At 38.5% G+C, this 17,176-nt stretch overlaps 1 protein-coding gene across 1 annotated transcript in view; it reads left to right on the top strand.

Annotated features, from left to right (window-relative positions):
* Positions 1-17,176, top strand: part of TMEM62 (transmembrane protein 62) — a 462,564-nt gene that overhangs the window by 126,391 nt on the left and 318,997 nt on the right. The window contains exon 3 of the mRNA XM_044073516.1: positions 11,019-11,160. Within this exon, the coding sequence (XP_043929451.1) occupies positions 11,019-11,160 (142 nt within the window). The remainder of the gene's footprint in view (positions 1-11,018; positions 11,161-17,176) is intronic.

The raw sequence follows: 17,176 nt of genomic DNA, 5'->3' as shown, positions 1-17,176 counted from the left end.
TATGGAGAATGGACAGGTAAGTGTATGGTGCCTTTTACTTTTACAATGTATGCGTTTTACTTACTTTGTGTGTGTATGGTGCTTGTTTTAAACTTTGTGTGTGTATGGTACTTGTTTTATACGTTTTGTGTGTGTATGGTGCTTGTTTTATACGTTTTGCGTGTGTATGGTGCTTGTTTTATACGTTTTGTGTGTGTATGGTGCTTGTTTTATACGTTTTGTGTGTGTATGGTGCTTGTTTTAAACTTTGTGTGTGTATGGTGCTTGTTTTAAACTTTGTGTGTGTATGGTGCTTGTTTTATACGTTTTGTGTGTGTATGGTGCTTGTTTTAAACTTTGTGTGTGTATGGTGCTTGTTTTAAACTTTGTGTGTGTATGGTGCTTGCTGCTTTGTGTGTGTGTGGTGCTTGCTGCTTTGTGTGTGTATGGTACTTGCTGCTTTGTGTGTGTATGGTACTTGCTGCTTTGTGCGTGTATGGTACTTGCTGCTTTCATTATGTGGTGGCAAAAGACCAACGGTAGACACAGCATTCCATCCAAGCAAAGGATGTCACATACAGTACTTGTTATGTTTGAGTGTTATCCAACAGATATGACCCAAGGTTACAGGAGTAATGCAGTCATTAAAAAGCCTGAATAAAACAAAGAACTATCACTGAACCTTCTTCAGCTAGTACTGTTTAGCTTTAAATAACATTATTAGCATTAAATAGCTCCTGTTTCTGTGATTAAACAACCATAAATTTAAAAAATAGTCATACATGTTAGAGTAGTACATAGACCTTACCAGCTACACCATTGCAGCCTTTTTGACTCCCCAATATATATATATATATATATATATTTTTTTTTTAGGAAGATGAGACCCGTAGCTTAATTAATTAAAAAGGAGGCTCAGACATTAATTTTAGGTTTGATGTATGTCAGTTGACATGCAACAAGAGAAGGACTGGGTTATTTGCGCTAACTTAACATAAACACAAGGAAAAATATATAACTATAACAAATTGCACCACTTAATGTAGTACAATCCTACATTAAAGTGGTATTTCCTGAGAAAGGCACCAATGTTTTGACTGTTACAAAACATTCTGAAAAGGAGCAATTCTGTATAAATATTTAATCTGTATTTAAATGCATGACTGTATTATTTATTTTTTATATACTCTTTTTAACTATTTATTGATCAAGATTTAAGCCTGTGATCTGATAAAGAGAATTATCTTGAAGTCCTGGTTATCTTGCCTAATGCAGGATTCTGAAATAGTCACTTAGCCAGAGGTCTGAGGTTGTTCTTAAAAATAATTTCTTGTGCCTGGTATGTTTACCTGATTAACAAGCAATTAAAATAAAATAAATGAATACATTCACATAAACACTGTACAAATCTATTTTTCAGATGTACAGACAGCACAGTAGTACAGTGTATGGTATTGCTTGATATTGCTGCCTGAAGTGATTGATTCCGTAGTTTGGTTCACAACTTGGATGCCTTGTGTGTGGCATCTGTGTATCTTTCATATGTGCAGATGAGTTTTTGTTATTCTCTCAGCCTTGAGCTTTAAGTACTGGAAACAATAATTTTCATAACAAGATGTGTTTGCTAACTAGATGGTCTTATTAAATGATCTTATTAAATGAAAGTTTTGTACAGTCTGTTTTTTAAAGTTATCTTTACATATACCAAAAATGTTTTACACAAGAAACTGGATAATTTGCACATTTTTTCTGTTTAACACTGACAGAAAATCAGTTCACTGTTAGTTGTGATGTAAAATGAAAGCCTACTATAAAATGGACACTAACTGGAGTTATACTGCAGTGTGTGTATGGTACTTGCTGCTTTGTGTGTGTATGGTACTTGCTGCTTTGTGTGTGTATGGTACTTGCTGCTTTGTGTGTGTATGGTACTTGCTGCTGTGTGTGTGTGAAAATGCCCCAGGTGCTCATGGTGGTTTGGTAGGGAATACCTCAGGCTTGAACCCTGTGCCCTTTATGCAGGTGTTAAAAGACTTGAGTTCCCTACCCACCACCATTTGTAAAAAAAATGCAATTTTTGCCTCATATTTGATCTGATCTGTTCCTCATAATATCTGTGGTTTGTAAATGTTGCAATGCTTGATATTTGATGGTGTAGTAGTAGCATTGTTGCCTCACAGCTGCAGGTTCTCAGGTTTGATTCTTGGCTGGGGTTCCTTCTTTGTGGGGTCTGTTATCTTCTCCCTGTGTTTGTGTGGGTTTGCTTTTATTTGATGTTGCACTGGTAGCATTGTTGCCTCACAGCTGCAGGTTCTCAGGTTTGAGTCTTGGCTGGGGTTCCTTTATTGTGGGGTCTGTTATATTCTCCCTGTGTTTGTATGGGTTTGTTTTTATTTGATGGTGCACTGGTAGCATTGTTGCCTCACAGCTGCAGGTTCTCAGGTTTGATTCTTGGCTGGGGTTCCTTCTTTGTGGGGTCCGTATCTTCTCCCTGTGTTTGTGTGGGTTTGCTTTTGTGTCCTCCCATGTTACAAAGACATGTCTGCATTATTTCTTCCTGGGCCTCTGCTGAAAATTGTTTTTTTGTTCCAAGTCAGACTGTCCTGATTAACAAATGTTAAATAAAATTGACAGGCATTTGAATTTCATACTTCAGGTTTCTGAATGTTTAATTCCTTGCATATTTGATGGTGCAGTGGTAGTATTGTTGCCTCACAGCTATAGGTTTTCTGGTTTGATTCTTGGTTGGGGTGGCTTCTGTGTGGAGTCTGCATCTCCTCCCTGTGTTTGCATGGATTTGCTCTGGTGCCCTGCCATTTTACAAAGACGTGTCTGCAATATTAATCCCTGCGTCTCTGCTGAAAATTGTTTTTGTTCTGTCCGCAGTAAAATTGACAGGCATTTGAATTTCAGACTTCAGGTTTCTGAATGTTTAATTCCTTGCATATTTGATGGTGCAGTGGTAGTATTGTTGCCTCACAGCTATAGGTTTTCTGGTTTGATTCTTGGTTGGGGTGGCTTCTGTGTGGAGTCTGCATCTCCTCCCTGTGTTTGTGTGGATTTGCTCTGGTGCCCTGCCATTTTACAAAGACGTGTCTGCAGTATTAATCCCTGCTGAAAATTGTTTTTGTTCTGTCCGCAGTAAAATTGACAGGCATTTGAATTTCAGACTTCAGGTTTCTGAATGTTTAATTCCTTGCATATTTGATGGTGCAGTGGTAGTATTGTTGCCTCACAGCTATAGGTTTTCTGGTTTGATTCTTGGTTGGGGTGGCTTCTGTGTGGAGTCTGCATCTCCTCCCTGTGTTTGTGTGGATTTGCTCTGGTGCCCTGCCATTTTACAAAGACGTGTCTGCAGTATTAATCCCTGCTGAAAATTGTTTTTGTTCTGTCCGCAGTAAAATTGACAGGCATTTGAATTTCAGACTTCAGGTTTCTGAATGTTTAATTCCTTGCATATTTGATGGTGCAGTGGTAGTATTGTTGCCTCACAGCTATAGGTTTTCTGGTTTGATTCTTGGTTGGGGTGGCTTCTGTGTGGAGTCTGCATCTCCTCCCTGTGTTTGTGTGGATTTGCTCTGGTGCCCTGTCATTTTACAAAGACGTGTCTGCAGTATTAATCCCTGCGTCTCTGCTGAAAATTGTTTTTGTTCTGTCAGCAGTAAAATTTGACCGGCATTTGAATTTCAAACTTCATGTTCTTCACAATACATAGTAGCACAACCTTTTCTTCTAGCAATTTTCTGAGTTTATAAGATGAATATTTTAAATGTGTCCCTATTTTTGGGACTCTATTCCCCCATTATTGGCTTCGTCCAGGTTTTTGTGCTAAGGTTGACAGCTATGGCAAGAACTGAATTCACTGAATATGTTTGAGGGCTGTATTCCCTCATTACTGGGTTTGTCCAGGTGTTTTGTACTAAGAGGTTGACAGCTATGGTGAGAACTGAATTCACTAAATGATAGCCATTTAAGTTTCAGTCTTCCTCTCTTTTACAAAGCAGCTGATGTGGCATAGTGGTATGTTACTCTGACTGTTTTTTGCTCAGGGACCTTGGCAGTAAAATTTATGGTGGCAACACAACATTTTATTCTAGCAACTTTCCAAGATTATACAAGCAATGTTTAATGTGTCCCTGGTTTTTGGGCTTTTGACCCCCAATACTTTTTGGCTTTTTCCAGTTTTCTTGAGCTGCGAAGTTGAGATGCAGTTGAGTATTGAGTAGATTTTACAAGGAGCTGAGAGCTGCAGGGGAATAGAAGTTTAGTGCTTTGCCTAGTTAATACTATAGCACAACAGGTTGTGTACTTGCTTTTGATGCAGAAGGCTGTGGGTTCTACTCCCACAAGGGGTGGATGCTGCTGTACTGAGAATGTGTTCTCCTTGGTGAAGATACTAACTATGAGTTCGTTATCAGTTTGCCATCCATTTCCTCTTGCAATATTATTACTAGCTTATCATTTTTTAATGTAATATAGGCAATTTATTCCTGAGGGGCAACAGACACTTTATTTTTCGATGAAAACATGAAATATAAAGGTGATTGCTAGCAGCAACCGCTTCATTAGTTATAGATTTCTTTAATGTGGAATTATTTAGATGTCTTACTTCAGAGATTGTGCATATTTACTGATAATGGACTGTAGAATTGTGCATATTTACTGATAAAGGTGGACTGTAGAATTGTGCATATTTACTGATAATGGTGGACTGTAGAATTGTGCATATTTACTAATAATGGTGGACTGTGGAATTGTGCATATTTACTAATAATGGTGGACTGTAGAATTGTGTATATTTACTAATAATGGTGGACTGTGGAAGTCTGAGTAGACTTTTTTATGATAAATGTTCTCAACTGGGCAGTTTTGCCATTATGGGTGCATATGGTTTGTTTCATTGCTTACTGGAAAAATGTTCAAAACAAATTTAAAACACCCTCTAACAAGTGTACTGTATTGTACAAGGAATATAATTTTAGTACAATGAGGAAGGTGTATCAAAGAGCACATGTATGTTTCATATGCAAGGGGCCTATGATTTGAAAACAGCCCCAAATTAATTTTTATCTGCCACTGGCAAAATGTATTTTCTTTGAATGTGGGTTTCAATGCTGTTTCAATGAATGTGAGTTTCAAGGGTAGGGAAGTTTTAATGCTAAGTTTTCATTGTGAGACTGCATTGCTTTGTTTAACAGATGACTTAGTGTTTGTGCTGTAAAATACAAAATAAAACTTTCAAATGAAGTCCAACTCATCATAGAAGTAAAGCAGTATGCACATTAGTGTTTATGGTAAATGGAGTGAAATAGCCAAGTAATGGTTCATTGGAATGGCTGCAGAGGCTCCATTCAACCATTATTTTGTCAGGGGGGAAGGGCAGCAAACTCAGACAGGCCCAGCTGAACTATACCTCCCAACTGTCCAGATTTTCAAAGAATGAATAGATTTTTGCTTCTTATTTTTGGTTTGTTCTTCATAAAATTTGTAGTTTTCTGGCAAATCATTTAGGAATTAAGTCACTAAATAATAAGTTTCAGACTTCATAACCTTCAGAAAAATGCATGTTAAAGTAAGAGCTGTTATCAACTGTCTCAATTTATACAAGAGCAATTTTTAGTACTGTTTATATGTGCCCCCAATATATTTGGCCTTGTTCAGATTTACTGCATTAACAGGTTGAGAGGTACATGCAAATAAAATGCTTTATAGAATTAGGCATAGCCAACCTCTCAACTGTCCCCAATTTTTGGCTCAAAATGTTGCTCTTCCCCCCTAATAATCCCTCCGCAATATAGCAATTTTGGAAGAAAACATGGAGGGTTTATAATTAAGAAATAACTGTAATAATCAAAGTTATAGATTACTTGAAATGCATGTAGATTCTTTTATTTTGTCAGCTGCTCAATGCAGCAGTACTAATATTAAAGTGTCCCTTCTTTGACAGGTAGCAGCTGTATTGTGTGTCTATTTTATATTTTTGCATCACATTTTTGGTCCATTTTTCATAAAGTTGTGTTTTTTGGCAAGTTAGTGACAAATCACTAAAGACTGAAGTTAGAAAATGACAGACATTTGAGTTTCAGATTTTATACCCTTCAGAAAATTCATACTAATGCAAGACCTATTCTATTATCTTTCTAAGTTTATTAGAGCAATATTTAAAAATTGTCCTTATTTTTGGGCCTTTGTCCCACTTCTGTGTATGGCTTTGTCCAGATTTCTTGCTCTTGAGGTTGAGAGGTATGACAAATGTGTCAGGGTAATCACAGTCAGACAGAGAGATTTCAAATTGTGACATGCTTGTTGCACCCCACTCCCCCATGTAGTGACTCTGGATGTGTCCAAGCAAGGCAAGGAGTAGTTGTATCTACCTTGGATGGGGAGGACACACTGCATAAGTACTACAGTGGCTTTTCATCTGTCCTTGATTTTGCAGAATGGTCTGGTTTCTGTCATATTTTTGTACTGTTGATTTATGCTTATTACTCAGATTTATGCTTATTACTCAAAGTGCCTGTTGCTCTGTGTTTAAGTAGCAATGCTTTAATGACCATAAGGTAAGCTTGTCTGAGATCGTAAGATGCAAGTAAGCTTTAATAAGCATACTGTTAAAGAATTGCCAACATTGAAAGCCTTTCTGTTGTTGCCATGCAGAGAATACTTGACTACATAATGTATAAGCCTTGGGTATTAAAGGGCAGGATTCCATTATTTTAAAAAGCTCATTACACTTGTTGGAGACTTCCAGTCATCTCTACAGACTTTACCCGTAAACTAAACAGAATGCCAATCATGTGTGGTCCATAACCTGTACAGTAATCCTTTAAGCAATGTATCTTGAGCTTGTTTCTTGTTTGCTTTTCATTTTTACTTTTATCATGTTTTCCCCATGAAACAAGTTGTCAGGCAGCAGGTCTTTTTTGGATAAGAAACATTTTTACAAGTGGGGGCATCACATAGATTTCTACTTTCAGCATGTTACTTGGTACTTTAATAAAGCGGAATATATTATAATTAGAACTGCAGTGCAAGGAGAAGTGGTTTGAGTTGAGTGCTTCTGGTTTTTCTTATACTTGATTTTGACTGGCATTCCAGTAATGTATTTAAAAAGTAATTTATTTTTTCATGCCTCACAACCTTTTGTTTCCATCTAGATATTAAGTAAGCTGTCATGCAGCCAATGCATTGAAATATTTTTATTCTTCTACACTTATTTTTGTCTTGATTGGACTTTCATAATGATGGTTTGCCACCCAGGGCAGCGTATTTAAAGTTAGTTTTTTGTGCTTTTGTGCATAGCTTGTCCCCTTTCTGTTTGACCACACCCCCTCCCCTTGACCCCACCCATTCAGCTGTCTCCTGCAGCCCCCCTGTGATTTGAAGTCACCAGCCGCCACTGAAGACACTACTATTCAGAAGACTTTGTATCCCCTCCCACCCTGGCCTTTTTTCTCTTCCAAAAAGTCTGAATCTCCATTTATCCTTGTGGCAACAGATTGTTTTAGACAAATGGTTTCTGAACATCATTTAACAGGGTTATAGATAGCAGTGGGAAGAAATTCCTCCCTTCCAGGGGGCCATTCATCATCCTGCAGATCAGACTCTCTTGTCTCCACCTTTTTTTTTTCATCATGTGCTGTCCCAAGGAGTGATAGAACTAGTTTCTTCTTCTTAGGTGGGGAAGGGAAGACTGTTCCTAGTCCCAAATAAAAAAAAACATTTGGAGATCAGTTTTGGATCATTCTTTCCTAAACCTGTTTGTGATAGTGGCCAAATTCAAAATTCTGTCACCTCACAACCTTTTGCCTCTTCTTCCTTTTTCAAGTTTCTTGGTAAAACTAGACTTAAAAGATGCTTATCCTTACATTCCTCTTCATCCAGGCTTCAAGCGTTTCTTAAGGTTTTGTGTGTCTGGATTACATTATCAGTTATCTGCATTACCCTTTGGACTATCCACTACACCGAGAATATTTACAGAGTGACTAGCTCCAGCTATAGCTCATTGCAGGCTACAATGTGTCCACATTTTAATGTATTTAGATGACTTGATGATCTTTTAGGAGTCTTTTCTTGGGTGAGAGATCTCTTGCACAAGCTGGGATTGCAAGGTAACATTCAAAAGTTTTTCTTGATCTCTCACACAGGATTGTGTTCCTGGCATGTCAACTACACACTTCAGTTCAAAGAGCTTTTCTTCCACCGGAAAAAAATAGATCTTTATTTGGATTTATTTGTAAGATTTTCCACTCAGACTTTGGTCACTATGAGGGAATACCTCAGGATTTTGGGTTTCATGGCATCTATGATTCTCATGACACTCATGGCAAGACCACATGAGTAAGATGCAGTGGTATCAGAAAGCACTTTGGTCCCCTAGCATCAAGCACCTCTTATATTTTCAGATCCCAGTACTGAGGTTTTTCAGAAGAGAAATCACTTTGTGGAGACAGCAGATATCCTTAAATCAAGGTTTTCTCTTCCCCCTCCTTGCTCCAAAGCAATCAGTCACCACAGATGCTTCAGACTTTGCTTGGGGAGCAGTTTTAGGAGAAATATAAGTGCAGAAGGGGTTGGAATACCAAGGACAGATGCAAGCACATACATATCAAGGAGATAACTTGCACTGATCAAGGCACTCAAGTCTCTGAACCATTTTTGGTCCCCGGTACTTCTTCAAGTGGTTTCAGATAATACCAAAATGATGTGGTACATCAACAAGCAAGGGGGAACCGGATCATACATCCTTTGCAGACTAGCCATGTTAGCTTGGAATATAGCTTCACAGCACAATCTCAATCTGCAGGCATCCTACATTCCATCAGAGCAAACTTGTGTAGCAGACAAGCTGAGCAAGACCAGGACAGACCCTCACAAATAGAAACTAGATTCAGGGGTCTTCCAAGATTTGCTCCATCTGTGGGGAGTTCCTCAAGTAGACCTCTTTGCTTCCTCTCTGAACAATCAGCTAACAAAATTCTGTTCCAGCACTCCATGCAAGAAGGCTTGGAAAACAGATGCCTTTTTTTCTTTGTACAGAAATGTTCCTGTATACCTTTTCTTCCTTTCCACTAGTATTCAGGGTACTTATGAAGATAGAAAAGGAATCCCCCAAGATCATTGTGGTGACTATCTTCTTGCTCAGTTAATCATGGTTCTCCCTTCTTTTGGAATTGGCCAGGGATAATTGCAACAAGCTTAGTCACAGATTGGATCTACTGACACAAGAATAGGAGTATTTGATACACCCCGACATCAGCAGTCTTTAATTCCTGTTACTCATCTGTTCTCAGAGGACATACAGCATGTGTGAATGGAGGCAAGAAAGCCTGATAATAGAAAATCATATATTAGCAAATGGAAAAGGTTTTCTAGTTGGTGCTATTAACATAACCAGCACCCATTCATGGCTAGTTGTTCTCTGGTTTTACAATATCTGTGTGAGTTACTATCCTGTGGCCTTCTGTATTCCCCTGTCAAGGTTCATTTATTGGCCATTTCAGCATGTCTGTCCGTGGATCCTTTTCTTTTAAGGCAGTCACATGTTAAAATGTTCTTGAAATGGGGTTTTGGATAAAAGGCCTCCAAATAAAACAGTGGCTCCTCCTTAGGGTCTTAATTTTGTGTTAGGGAAACTAACATTTGCTCCATTTGAACCAGCTAATCTGTCTGACTTAAGGTTCTTAACATGGAATACAGTTTTACTGGTTGCTCTGATCTCTTCAAGAAGGGTATCTGGGTTGCAAGCTCTTATGGTGAGTCAACCCAAGGACAGGGTTTCTTTGAGAACTAATCCTTCTTTTATGCCTAAAGTGGTATCTGAGTTTATTTGAAGGCAAAATTATCCATATCCCCATTTTCTTTCCTGAACCTAGAAATGGGGGTGAAAGGATATGCCATACCTTGGATGTCCACATACAACTTTGGTATTATCTTGACAGAACTCAGTCTTTCAGATGTTCGGATCAGTTGTTCATTTCTTGTGAAGGTAAGAAGAAAGGACAACCTGTGTCAAAACAGACTATTTCCAAATGATTGTCTAAGGCTGTTACTCCTTGTTATACTCACATGACAGATCTATTCTAGGCAGAGTCAAGGCCCACTCTTTAAGGACCTTGGCTTCTTCTATGGCTTTTTGGAAAGGGTTGGATTTTAGAAGTATTCTAAAAGCTGCTACTTAGTCCTGTGTACATACGTTTACAAAGCATTACAAATTGGATTCCGTCTCTAAGTCTAGGTCATGCTTTGCTAGGACCATAGTCCAGGAACTCCTGGACCCTCCTCCTTCTACCTCCCAAGTATAGTTAGCCTTAGCTATATAGGTAGATTACCATAGCTACTTGCAGCAGTGATCAATATGAAGAACATAATACAGTTGTGTAAGTTAAATTTACCATAACAGCAGATGTTCGAATGATCACTGCTGCAGTAGTCACACCCTCCCACCACCCCCCTTGTTTTTTTGGTGTGTTTTTTTTTTATGCCACTGTGGGGGACATTTATTTTTTGTTATTCCTAGCCTTGTCATTTCAGGACTAAACCTCCCTTTGTCTGCTGGCAGGAAAGTTTTGAATGTTTTCAGGTATAGAACTAGGCTTTTATTCAACTCAGCTGAAGCTGCTTGATAGTTTGGACACGTGGAAGGTGCCCTGAAACTTTGGAAGCTGGCCAGCTATTATGTCCTTGGCAGGATATATCCCATATAGCTAAGGCCACTGCATCAGTGATCATTCGAACATCTACTGTTATGGTAAGTTCATCTTACACCACTGCACTTTTCTGTCACTCTCTTAATCCATTGCCATTTACAGTCTACATTTTAAAACTGACTGGTTTGAATATGTTTAGGCATAGCGTGTAAAGGTTTACATGTAATGGAAGGATTTTGCTTGACTTTGAAGAAGTAGTACTGTACTATAAACTCCCAGTACAAAGTTTAAAGTTAGTCTGAATTGTTTGGTTTTCTAAAGCTAAGTTAAGCAGTACTGGATGTTATTAGAAAAAGTATAGTGATATGCCTGCATCGCTTTGCCTTACAGGAAGTACTCAGCCTTTCGTAAGGAGGGTCATTTTCACTACATCCATAGAACTCATTTTGGAAGCTATTCTTTTATCTGTGTAGATGCCACCTTAACTCCTGGACCCAAGAGACCGTACAATTTCTATGGGATTTTAAACCAGGTACAGTTTTCTTTTGTTTAGTAGTATAGTAATTGTAAGAGATTGATTGTTACAGTAAAAGAAATATGAAGAAAATAGAACAAACAAAATACAAAAACCAAGAACACTCATTCACAAAATGGAAGAGTCCAACTGCCTCCAGGAAAAGAAAGTAGTTAGATTCAGTCACTCCTGTTGGAAACAGACTGCAAAAACAAAACTTTGTATTCCCACAGTGTTGTATCTGAACAAATCCACAGTGACCTTAGCACGTACAAATCACTATTTATTCATAAAAAAATAAGTGCTTTCGTTTCATACAAAAAGAAAAACAAAAACGAGAAGTAGCAGCAAACCAAGTAACAATAATCCAAGACCAGGAAGTAGAGCGACAGCAAGTATTGAATAAAAATCAACGTCCTTTATTTTTAGAAAAAAATCCTAAACCACAAGCGCTTTCACTCAGACAATTCTGAGCTTTATCAAGTGATGCCATTTTGTTACATAAAGCATCTTATATACCTTGGCAGCCATTTCATAATTTGAAAAAACCTGCTGGTAATTAACCTCTTAAAGGGAAACTTGCGCATCTAATACATATATTAAAACAAACATAACTTACAAGTACTTCATAAGCTGAAGAGTGATCACTAATCAAGTTTCCATATGTTAAATGTACAAGCTTATCAAAAACAAGTAGATTAGTATTTTTTATTGGTGAATAATGTTTTAATTATTTAAAAATATAAAAAGTGTTACATCCTAGTTAGTATTGACTTATTAAAATGTAGTGCATATTAACTCAATAACAAAATAGGGACCATTATATAAAATAGTGAAATCCCACAATTAAAAGTTCATACCAATAAGATCTGTAGATGGCAAATTCAGCCACCTTAATTCTTATAAATAATAGAACTCATCTTAAAAAAGAGTATATGTAAAAAATCAAAATTTATTGGATTGTTACTAATGCACATCCCCCAAAAAACAAAAACTGATCTAGAACCCAAAACTTTAGTCTGATAAAAACAAATGTTAAAAGGTGTGGCCTATTGAAAAAAGAGTTATAGTCTTGCCCTTCTTAATTTCAGCACGGGTTTAATACTGATGGTGCCATTAAGCCCAGGAGACCTTCCTGCATCTAACCTTAACTGCCATAAGAGTTCACGGTACTCAAGGGTTGATTCCCAGTCACCACCCCTAGCATCTAACTCCACTTGTTCAAGAACTAAAAATGTTATATTAACCTCTGAACAACTGAGGGAGTGCTTGAAGAAGGCATTAGATTCCTTCTTTCTAGTCATGTCATAAAAATGCTCATAAATCCGTTTTCTGAGCTCCCTTTCGGTCTTTCCCACATAGAAACTTTTACATGTGATACAAAAGCCCAAATATACCACCCCTTTGGTACCACAGGTATAAAAACCTGTTGCATGAATTCTAAACTTTCTTGATGGGATGTATAGGGATTTATCATTCAATGTGGCATGACATTGAATACAAGCTCCACACTTGTATGTGCCTATTCTTGGTTGCTTGACCTTTTTAGTTTTCTGTTTCTTTTCAAACATTTCCTTAAAATTCGCACCCCTTTTCCTTACAAAGCTGGGTCTTGAGGGCAAAAGGTCTCTAAATTCTTCATAAAGGGCAAGAACCGGCCAGTAATTCGTTACAATTTCTTCCATTTCTTTTGAATTAGAGGAATATGTATAAATAAAACTGTTCCTGAAATTACCAGGTGTGTTGAAAGCTGGTCTTGTTGCCACTTCCACTCCTTTCCCTAAAATAGGTGTGTAAACAGTATCTCTTAGGGAACCAACCTCATCAGCCAAGCTCTTGAAAAGCTCCAGGGGGTAACCCCTCTCCAAGAATAAAGCTTGCAGAACTTCCACCTCTAATTTATAATCATCATAGGTGCTACAAATTCTACTAGCTCTGATGAGCTGCCCTTTTACTATTCCCCTTTTTTGGTAAAGAGGATGTGCACTCTCATAATGCAACAACAAGTTAGAAAAGGTGGGTTTACAATGCAACTTAGACTGGAAAGTGTTGCAAGTGTAATCCTTGTACAGAGTAATATCCAAATAATGCAATTCATGAGAATCCACAGAATGCGTGAATTGCAGAAAACTAGTGGTGGTATTAATATATCTAATGAATTCTCTTAACTCATCCTCTGTACCTCCCCAGAGAATGCAAATGTCGTCCAGGTATCTCCTGTAGAAGAGAATATATTGTTTCCAAGGGGGTATCAAAACAAATGCATGCTCCCATTTATGGAGTACCACATTAGCATAGAATGTGGCACATGATGCCCCCATGGCTACCCCTCTACGTTGCCTGAACAACTCCCCATTGAAAAAAATAAAATTATTTTGCAAAACAATCTCCATCAGCTCTACCACTAAATTGGTAAGCTTATTATTCAAACTGGTCTCTTTATTAAGAAACTCACTAAACCATTCCACACCTTCCGTATGAGGTATACTTGAAAAAAGGTCCTTAATATCTATGGTGATCATGAGCAATTCTGGGGAAAAACAAGTAATAGGAATATCACGCAAAAAATGCCAAGAATCCTTACACACATAACTAAGTAGGGGCGTAAATTCTTTTGTTAAATAGTCTATGAATTTTCCTATAGGCTCAGTCACACCTCCTGCACCTGCTACTATAGGCCTAAACCTTAAAGGATGAAGCCCTTTATGAGTTTTTGGAATTCCGAATATGACCGGTATCCTCGGTTTCTCCACATATAGGTAGTTGTAAAGTCTCTCATTAATAGCTTGCTGCAACAGGAGATCTTTGAGATAGTAATTAATCTGTGCAAAAGCTATATTAACTTCATTGCGTGATACCGTGTCGTATTGCTCATCATCTTGAAGCATGGTGTGGATGTGTGCTTCATATTCATCAGTGAACATGAGCACAACCCCCCCACCCTTATCTGGTTTCATTATCCTAACATTCTCTTCTTTGAGATGGTTAATAAAATTAATTTCTTGCTTAGATAAATTGTACAAAGGTGAAAACTTTTTACCATTAGACATTTTCCTAAAGTCATTTTCCACTAATTCTTCAAAGAACAGAATTATTGGATGGAGTGGGGGGTTAATAATACTCATTCGGACCAGGCCTGTTTCCATACGTTGTTGTCCTTTAAGTAAATGCATTAGATTCAAACCTCTAGTGAAAAGTTTCAGTTCCACCAGTGCTTGTGTTAAATTCATTGGTTTAGAGGGGACAAAATGTAAACCACGGGTAAATACATCAAATGCACAATTTTCCAATTCCACATCTGTATAGTTGTAAATTGTAAAATTGTCTTTCTTTAACATTGTGCAGTTTCCTTTAGAATCTCCCACATTATTATTAGTTGGTTCGAAATAAATGTTACAGCCACATTCAATGTCCCCAATAAATTCAGAACCACTAACAATACCCACTTCTTTTATTGTTTGGGAGTTCATACTCTGGTTACTTGCCTTTGCCCCCAAGCCCCGGTCTTCCCGGGGTTCCGCTGAAAATCCTGATTGTTACTCCTCCTACCTTTTTCAGCTAGTCTTTCGCTTCTCCTAGGGAGTTCCTCCATCTCCTCTTGCGTGTCATCCCCCCTGTCTATAAAATTTGTGGATACCCTGGTGAAGACCCCTCTGTTGAATCGATTAGGAGAAGGGTAAGCCACCCTTTCTCTATAATCTATCAAGTCCCTTTCTAACTTTCTTAATTTCCTATTTAATATCTTGTCACAAAATACATCTACATTATCAAACATTTGATCATACTCCAGCTTGAATGCCATAAAATCTGCATCAGTAGTTAATTTGTTATTTAAAATGTCTAAATCATTAAACAATGCTTGCGTTTTGAGTTCATATTCGGAAATCATTAGATTCAACATTTCCAGCCCTGCCTTATCAAAAATGTCACATAACTTATTATAGTAACTGGTTCCCGGTTGCACATTACTGGGAAATTTATAAAAGCGTAATCCTTTCGGAATACGCTTAACCCTGGTGCATTCTCTAAGGTAGTCTATTTCCAGTTGACTACTTCTCAACGAATATAGCTTGCTTTTGAATTTTTCCATATCCTGTTCAAAACTAGAAAAGTTGTGAAAATTAACAGTACCTTTAGAGAACGCAAACTGCTGGCCAGCCCATCTAGAAAAATTGAAGTCCTTGCTTCGGTGTTCTGTTCTGCTGTTTTTAGAACTGTTATTTTTAGAACGTGCACCCACTTCATTTTGATCATTGCACTCTTGACGTTCGACGCTATCAAACCGTCTTACCCCAGCGCCAGATCCATCAAAGGAAGGCAGTAATGAACCATGACAGCCTTCCGAATCCGCTATAACTGGGACAGTTTTCTGTGTGGCACCAGCTGCGTGTTGCTGATTACACGCTATTCCCGGTGAAGCAGCATTCGATGGTTTTAACAAAGCAGTTAGTTCCTTTAATGCAGTTAAAACTTGATTGAATTCTACGCGGGTCACAGGGGCATCATTCCTAGTATTTTGTAAGATCTCCGATGTGTCCGCAGGGTTGAATCCCTCTCCTTCGGTGGTCATGGCTGGAAACAGCAAGAAAAACAAAAACGAGAAGTAGCAACAAACCAAGTAACAATAATCCAAGACCAAGAAGTAGAGCGACAGCAAGTATTGAATAAAAATCAACGTCCTTTATTTTTAGAAAAAAACCCTAAACCACAAGCGCTTTCACTCAGACAATTCTGAGCTTTATCAAGTGATGCCATTTTGTTACATAAAGCACCTTATATACCTTGGAAGCCGTTTCATAATTTGAAAAAACCTGCTGGTAATTAACCCCTTAAAGGGAAACTTGCGCATCTAATACATATATTAAAACAAACATTCTACAGGAGATACCTTCATAGGTTCATAGGTTCATAGGTTCATACTAGGCTATCTGCCCGAGGGCATTTACAAGCCTAGCCCATAGTTTTGTGGCTTACGCCACCCCTTTAGTATGGGGAACTATACCCATTATTTTGCTGTGCCTCTGTTGAGCAGTGACACTGAGGTAATCCCTGGGGTATATCTGCGATCTCCCATCCATTGGTCAAGATTTCTCTTGAACAAGGCCAGCGAGGTGCTCTGCCTCACATATACCGGGATTTTATTCCACAGCATAGGGAGTCTTTGGGTGATGAATCTATCCCTCCAGCACGTCCTATTAATAGCCGTGTCGAGGTTTAAGTCTCCGCCCTTGTGGCTCTGACGGATCTAGATTTTTGAGGTGAAGCATATTCATCAAATCTGGGTTTGACATGGCCTTGTATGTTAGGCAAAGGTCACCTCTGAGCAAGCGTGCGACTGAATAGAGCTGGAGTTCTTTCAGTCGGGCAGCATAGGACAGATGTTTGAGACCCTTTATCCTTTTGGTGAGGAACTTTTGTGGCCTCTCCAGCTGCTGCAAGTGTCGGGTCAGATACATTCGAATGGGGCATTGTACTCAATCATTGGTCTGATGAGTGATGAGTATAGGGAGACTATGACCTCCCTTGATCTAGATGAGAATCCCTTCATGATAAGGTGGGCAATGTAGAAGGTCTTCCTAACTACTTTAGCTACATGGGTGTCGAATGACAGACTACTATCAACCTGGGTCCCCAGGTCCCTGATAACTTCTTCTGTACTCAGTGGATTGCCACCTATTTGGTAGCTAGGGGTAACCTTGTTTTTCCCGAAGGGTATGACTATGCATTTTTGGCATTTAACTTTAGGCCATGGCTCTGGCACCAGTTATCCGTTTCTGTGAGACCCTTCTGAAGGATATCTGTGTCAGATGTGTTTTTACTATGGCCCAGTTTGCAGTCATCTGCAAACTTTGTCAGCCATAACCCTCCTGTGTTTGCTTGTACTTGGAAAAGTAGATGCCAAACAAGAGTGGGCCCAGGACTGAGCCCTGTGGTACACCACTTGTGACAGGCTTTGAGTCTGACATGGCGCCAGCAACTCTGACCCTGTGGGTTCTGTCACTCAGCCAGTTTGCAACCCATCTTATGATGTATG

This window comes from Protopterus annectens, chromosome 6.part0, assembly GCF_019279795.1.
Source record: "Protopterus annectens isolate FY-2018-M chromosome 6.part0, PAN1.0, whole genome shotgun sequence".
NCBI classification, from domain to species: Eukaryota; Metazoa; Chordata; order Ceratodontiformes; family Protopteridae; genus Protopterus; species Protopterus annectens.
Note: the sequence above shows the minus strand (reverse complement) of the source record. Positions and strands in the feature narration are given on the sequence as shown.